Source organism: Magallana gigas, chromosome 8, assembly GCF_963853765.1.
Source record: "Magallana gigas chromosome 8, xbMagGiga1.1, whole genome shotgun sequence".
NCBI classification, from domain to species: Eukaryota; Metazoa; Mollusca; class Bivalvia; order Ostreida; family Ostreidae; genus Magallana; species Magallana gigas.
The window spans coordinates 44,028,092-44,035,358 of NC_088860.1; the positions used below are offsets into that span (position 1 = coordinate 44,028,092).

The 7,267-nt window shown below is 40.0% G+C and overlaps 1 protein-coding gene across 2 annotated transcripts; it reads left to right on the top strand.

The window, feature by feature from the left end:
- Window positions 1–727: 727 nt before the first annotated feature.
- On the top strand, window positions 728–6,997 carry LOC136270634 (uncharacterized). 2 transcript variants are annotated; one of them, XR_010708488.1, is made up of 3 exons: window positions 728–5,290; window positions 5,455–6,767; window positions 6,858–6,992. XR_010708488.1 is itself a non-coding variant. In XM_066068914.1 (3 exons), the coding sequence occupies exons 2-3, from the start codon at window positions 1,961–1,963 to the stop codon at window positions 5,503–5,505; spliced, it is 3,381 nt and encodes a 1,126-aa protein (XP_065924986.1). In that variant the 5' UTR covers window positions 728–985; window positions 1,076–1,960; the 3' UTR covers window positions 5,506–6,997. The 2 variants fall into 2 exon arrangements, 1 of the variants encoding a protein (XP_065924986.1); XM_066068914.1 differs by having other exon boundaries at window positions 728–985; window positions 1,076–5,290; window positions 5,455–6,997.
- The last annotated feature ends 270 nt before the right edge of the window (window positions 6,998–7,267 follow it).

The following is a 7,267-nucleotide window of genomic DNA, read 5'->3' on the forward strand; positions in this document are numbered from 1 at the left end:
GAATAGAGCCACTTCTTGGACATATCAAGAGTGCTGCTGATATAGACGCTTGTATCAGAAAGGAAATATATGAAAGAAGCTTTTCAAATGGAAACATAAGTGAGGATTATTTTATTCTGAGGTTTATAATAGTTTTGTCAAATCAGTCACTTACAGAATATGAGACATTAACATTACAGAAATGCACAGCAGATGTTTTAGTTACAGCAGCATTCATATACCTCAATACTTCAACAGTTAGTACAAATAAGAAAGTTTACAGATCAGACAGACTGATTGGTAACTTGTTGAAGCTGGCAGGTAGAGTGGGTGATGTGTCTCGTATGTTGTATCTTGCTTTGTATTACTACAGAACGTGTAGATATTGAGAGGCGCTTCATGTTACAGCTCTGGTTAAATCAAGACTCACAAAGCCCTATATCATGTATAACACAGTAGACCGAGATAGGTACAATGAATCTGTGGCTGGTTGGTCTCTGTCTAAACGTATGAAGAAGGCTTGGGTAAACAATGTACGTCCTTATAGTGATGTTTATTATATCCAGGAACTAGATTTAGAACAGAATGTAAGCAACGAAAACGGTCATCTAATCCTGAATATTTCACCCTATGTATTGACAGACATGTTAAGTGCGTTATGTAACTACAGACTAGGTAACCGGTCCCAGTGTCTACAGTCACTGACAGACCTACAGACACTGCTGCTCTATGATGACGGGAAATACGTACTGTAACAAACTAAAGTTCGTTGTGTATAATTATAATTCCCCTTGGTTCACCTTTCCGGTTTATCCTTTGGAGAGCCCCTTGTTTTAATACTTTGACCCTTGGTTACCGTGGTAACATATCAATCCTGTGGGGAGCCCCTCGTTGATACCTTAAATAGTTGGTAAAAGTATGCACGGGTAGTACCCGGGAACATCAGCCGATAGACGTGGTCGTCATCCCGTCTAGTGCTCAGGGGCCTGTTTTAGAAAAACATCAGGTATTTAAACAACCCATTTTTGTACGTTTTAACCACACGTGTTTGAATAGGTTTTCGGTAGTATGTTTTTCTTTTTGTTTATTTTATTAGGGTCTTTTCTGCCTTGTTTTGCTGTAAATTTCCCCGTCCCTACAGAACGTCAATACCTGTCAGGGAAGGAGGGTTCTTGGGTGCTGAAATATTTCCGGCTCCTGTATTTATGAGTAGCCGTTTCCATTTTCATGGGATAATTTATAGAGACCGCTGTTCTACAGTGAGTGAGTGAACTACGGCGGCCCTTTCGACACATCTCTAAAACTACTTATGAATTTATACCTGAGGGTGATCCTCGCAGTTTTACCAATTTATAATCGTCAATGCAGATATGTGCTTTAACTTAACATTGTGAAAGTTTGATATTTATATAATTTGTGTCATTTGAAAACTGATATTCTGCTTATTGAGTTTATTAAAAGAAACCTCCAATCAGCGTGGACGAGGCCATGGGTTATTTACATTTCCAAGGAAAACTTGCGTCTAATGAAGCCTCGATAGACCCGTGCAGCATATGAACTTTCTACATGTACTTCAACTTATAGTTCTGGTGGTTGCCGATATACCTACACCTGACTGTAACCACGTGTTCACCTGAGGGTTCTTAAACACCACGTGCACCGGAACCGGGCTGACTATATAGACTTTTCCTTCATTTCATTATTTAATTTGTATATTTTTGTTTGTTTGGTTTTTTCTCGTTGAATTTTCTGTTTAATTTTATTTTATTTTGTTATTAAATATTTTGTTAAAAATTTCATACTTGTTCTGTTGATTTATGTAAGTTCATCAGGATGCATAATCACACATCCTCACAAATGGTGGCAGCGGTGGGATGCATCTGAGCTTGCATAAATCAAAAGATTTTCTTGTGTTTGCATGTTAGAAATTTTGACTTTGATATTTCTTATTTTTGTATGTTTCAGCGCATAAACTTTCACAATGTCACATATGCCGAAATGGATGACCGAGCTTATCGCGAAAGGGTCAAGCGTCAAGGACTGTTTAGAGGTGTGGCGTCAGGAGCAGGAGGCAATGAGAGCTGAGAGAGAGTCTGCTAGGGCTGAAAGAGAGGCAGTGAGGGCAGAGAAAGAAGCTGAGCGAGAACTTGAGAAAGTAAGGTTAGCTCATGAAAGAGAGGAGCGTCAAGCTAAGAGAGACAGAGATAAGTGGGAGGCTGAGAAAGAGATTAAGTTGAAAGAGTTAGCTCTTAAAGAAAGAGAGTTAGAAACTGGTCCCTCCCCTCAGAGTGTTCAAACTCCTAGTGTAAAGTTGCCCAAATTTGAAGAAGGTCAAGACCCTGATGTTTTTCTAAAATCATTTGAGAAAATAGCGGGCTTACAAAAGTGGGATAAATCTCAATGGGCGGTTCGGTTAGTCCCCATGCTATCGGGTAAAGCTCTTGAGGCCTATTCTAGATTGTCAGATGAGGAGAGTGAGAATTACGATGCTATTAAAACTGCTATTCTGAAAAGGTATGAATTGACTTCAGAGGCTTATCGGGATAAGTTTAGGAAGTGTAGACAGTTCAGTGATGAGTCATTTAAAGATTTTGTTGTTCGGGCAGAAAGGTTCTTTCATCATTGGTGTGATAGGGAGGATATTGGGTCAGACTTTGAATTGTTGTTTGATTTGATTTTGAGAGAACAGGTGATAGGAAGTTGTTCAAATGATTTGCAATTGTGGGTTCGTGAGCATACTCCAAAGTCTATCAAAGAGGTTATAACTTTGTCGGAGTCATTTCAGGTTGCACATAAAGGCAGTAATGCAGGTTGTGGACGAGGTAACGCAGGGGAAAAGCCGGGTCCCAGACCCAATAAGTTTGGTTCAGGTCAGTTCCAAAGGGGTAAGCATGTCTCGCCATCAGAGCAAAGTAAAACATGTTACAAGTGTAACCGGGTAGGACATATTGCGCCAAATTGTCCTTTGCGTAGTACATATCAGTCGAAACCTCCTTTTAATCAAAACCAAGGGAATCAAAAGTCGAAAGAGCGGTTTGGTTTGTGTCTTGATGAAAATATGATAGTTTCTGATCAGGGTGATGGTGTTCATGAGAATAAGATGGTTGTTAAGTTGTCTGGCGTATCAGCTACTGATGAGTCTAGTCTTGAAACATGTTGTGAATCGGGTCTAGATTTGGTAAGTGGGGAAGTTGGTGAAAAAGTTGTCTCAGTTTTGAGGGACACTGGATGTTCCACTGTGTTTGTTAATAGTAAGTTGGTTTCAGATGATGAAAAAACTGGGAGAACAAAAGTAATTACTTTGGCCGATGGAACAAGGAGAACTTGCAGTGAGGCGATAGTAAGTGTGAAAACGCCATACATTTCAGGTAAGGTGCATGCGCTATGTCTTGACTCACCTTTTGCTGATGTGATCATTGGCAACAATGTAAGCATTGTAGTACCGAAAGAGGCAGCACCTTTGACCATGATTGAGACTGCAGAAACAGTGGATGAAAAAGAATGTGGAGTTGTTCAAACTAGATCAGAGACAAGGAAACAGGAGGATGCAAAGAAACCAAAGCTGGGTGATTTGAAAGAAGAGGACACAGAACACGAAGGTATGTGGTGTAATAGAGGGAAATTGATCGAGCATCAGAAAACTGACGACAGCTTGAAATCGGTGTTAGAGATGGCCCAAAATGGTCCACATGAAGGAAAGTCTTATTTCATCTTGAAAAATGATTTACTGTATAGAGTTTTTGACTCAGACTCTGGCGGAAAGGTATTCCAGATTGTTGCTCCAAAGAAACTGCGCAGTAGTATTATGTCATTAGCTCACGACACGCCACTGGCTGGACATCTTGGAAACAAGAAAACAAGAGAAAGAATTATGAGAAACTTCTTTTGGCCAGGTATGTATATAGATATATCTCGGTATTGTAAGTCATGCTCTATTTGTCAAAAGGGGACGCAAAGAGGGAGAACGCCAAAAGCGAAATTGGTGCCAATTCCAAAGATCGATGTTCCATTTTCCAGAGTAGCGATTGATTTTGTGGGCCCATTACCGATGACAGAAAAGAAAAACAGGTATATTATGGTATGTATGGATTATGCCACTCGATTTCCAGAGGCTTTTCCGATGAAAAATCAAGACGCAGAAAGTGTGGCAAATGCGCTGATAGAAATGTTCTCAAGGGTAGGTTTTCCTAAAGAAATTTTATCAGATCAGGGGACAAATTTTATGTCATCTCTCATATCAGAACTCTGCAAAATGCTCAAGGTCCGTAAGCTGTCAACTACCCCTTATCATCCCCAAGCAAACGGGCTAGTAGAACGATTTAATGGGACTCTTAAACAGATGTTGAAAGCATATGCAGTTGTAGAGCCATTAAAATGGGATGTTCATTTACCATATGTACTTTTTGCCTATAGAGAGGTCCCGAACGAAACAACAGGTTTTACTCCATTTGAACTTCTTTATGCCAGACATGTCAGAGGCCCCCTGGACATATTAAAGGAGCAGTGGGAAGAACCAACCGAGGAACAAACGTCAGTTTTAAGTTACCTGATGGAAACCCGAGAACGGATGGAGACAGTACGTAAAATGGTTACAGATATGGAATCTCTAGCAAAGAAGAATCAGAAAAGATACTATGATAAAAACGCCAGAAACAGAAATTTTGAAGTAGGTCAAAAAGTCTTAGTTTTGTTGCCTACAAGCACTTCGAAACTATTGGCGCAGTGGAAAGGCCCGTATGAGGTGACACAAAAAGTAAGTCCTGTTGATTTCAAAGTGAGGTTGTCCAAAAGCAAAGAGACTGTTTACCATGTGAATATGCTGAAGGAATGGTTCGAGAGAGAGCCGGAGGAAAACAGTAAGTCTGAAATTATGGCATGTTTGAATGTTATTTCTAGTTTAGCCAATGACGATGTTCAGATAGCAGACGACGTGGTGTCAGATAGAGTTCCGACCCTACAACAGACAGAATCAGCAACTGACGTACAGTATTCAACAAACCTGACTGCAGAGCAAATGGATCAGATTCAGAGGTTAGTTGAAGAATTTGGTGATATTTTTACAGATGTCCCCAAGAGAACGCATTTGATGAAACATTCATTGAAAACTTCTACGGAGGTGCCAATTCAGAAGAAACCATATCCGATCCCCTATGCATTACAAGACAAAGTGAAGCGTGAGTTACAGCAAATGATGGACCTTGGTATCATTGAGGAAACGGACAGTCCGTATTCAGCACCAGTCGTCCTCATCAAGAAGAAAGACAACTCGCTGAGATTCTGCGTTGACTTCCGGGAGTTGAATAAGATTACGGTATTTGATCCTAGACCAATGCCTAGAATAGATACTATTTTGAATAAGATCAGCAAAGCTAAATTCATCAGCAAATTAGACCTCACAAAAGGATATTGGCAAGTACCATTAGACGATGACGCTAAGCGTAAAAGTGCATTTGTAACACCATTTGGACATTTCAGTTTTACAGTTATGCCATTCGGAATGGTGAACGCACCGGCTACTTTTGTTAGACTGGTAAGCAAAGTTCTTACAGGGCTGGAGGATTTCACGGAGGCATTCATTGATGATATTGGTATCTATAGCAACACCTGGGAAGAACATCTTGAACATCTGGGGACAGTGTTCGAAGCCTTGAGAAAAGCAAACTTAGCAGCTCGACCGGCAAAATGTGAGTTTGGTTTTAATGAACTTTGTTTTCTTGGTCATACCATAGGGAGTGGGAAAATAAAACCGATGATGTCGAAAGTAGAAGCCATACAAAAATTTCCGATTCCAACTACAAAGAAAAAGGTTAAGTCTTTTCTAGGTATGATTGGGTTCTACCGGAAATTTATTCCAAACTTTGCCACAGTAGCACTTCCGCTTACAGACCTGACGAGAAAGAGAACGCCCAACAAGATCAAATGGACAGACGACCTTGATCACTCCTTCAAAGAGTTGAAAGGTAAGTTACTATCAGAACCAGTTCTTCGAAGTCCAGACTTTAGCAGATCATTTATTTTGCGCACAGACGCAAGCGCACATGGTGCAGGCGCAGTACTAGAGCAAGAGTTTGAAGATGGTAAGCATCCAATTTGTTTTTTAAGCAAAAAGTTCAGTCCTGCTGAGAGAAATTATGCTGTGGTAGAAAAAGAGTGCCTAGCTATTGTGTGGGCGGTTCAGAGTCTCAGGGTGTATTTAGAAGGTAAACCATTTGAAATCGAGACTGATCATGCACCATTGCAGTGGTTACAGAGGTCAAAGCTATCTAATCAAAGATTGTTACGATGGAGTCTTCTTTTGCAGGAGTTTGTGTTCTCGATTAGGTATATTCGTGGTACACAGAATTCAGTTGCAGACTCTTTGTCAAGAATGTGTTCGGATGATGCGATTGACTAATTATATGCTATAGCTTTGTGTCTGGATAAATATGGATTTATATAAGTCATTTGTATATAGTTTGCGTTTGTTTATTTTCAATTTTAGTTTGTTGGTTTGGGTGGACTAAATGTTGTTTAGTCTTATAAGAGGGAGGTATGTAACAAACTAAAGTTCGTTGTGTATAATTATAATTCCCCTTGGTTCACCTTTCCGGTTTATCCTTTGGAGAGCCCCTTGTTTTAATACTTTGACCCTTGGTTACCGTGGTAACATATCAATCCTGTGGGGAGCCCCTCGTTGATACCTTAAATAGTTGGTAAAAGTATGCACGGGTAGTACCCGGGAACATCAGCCGATAGACGTGGTCGTCATCCCGTCTAGTGCTCAGGGGCCTGTTTTAGAAAAACATCAGGTATTTAAACAACCCATTTTTGTACGTTTTAACCACACGTGTTTGAATAGGTTTTCGGTAGTATGTTTTTCTTTTTGTTTATTTTATTAGGGTCTTTTCTGCCTTGTTTTGCTGTAAATTTCCCCGTCCCTACAGAACGTCAATACCTGTCAGGGAAGGAGGGTTCTTGGGTGCTGAAATATTTCCGGCTCCTGTATTTATGAGTAGCCGTTTCCATTTTCATGGGATAATTTATAGAGACCGCTGTTCTACAGTGAGTGAGTGAACTACGGCGGCCCTTTCGACACATCTCTAAAACTACTTATGAATTTATACCTGAGGGTGATCCTCGCAGTTTTACCAATTTATAATCGTCAATGCAGATATGTGCTTTAACTTAACATTGTGAAAGTTTGATATTTATATAATTTGTGTCATTTGAAAACTGATATTCTGCTTATTGAGTTTATTAAAAGAAACCTCCAATCAGCGTGGACGAGGCCATGGGTTATTTACATTTC

What these genes read in the sequence shown, in the direction of transcription:
- LOC136270634 (XM_066068914.1), top strand. Translation starts at nt 1,961, where the DNA reads ATGTCACATATGCCGAAATGGATGACCGAGCTTATCGCGAAAGGGTCA. An exon ending in GGGAGTTGAATAAGATTACG is followed by an intron (nt 5,291 to 5,454) that starts GTATTTGATCCT and finishes TGGACATTTCAG; the next exon opens with TTTTACAGTTATGCCATTCG.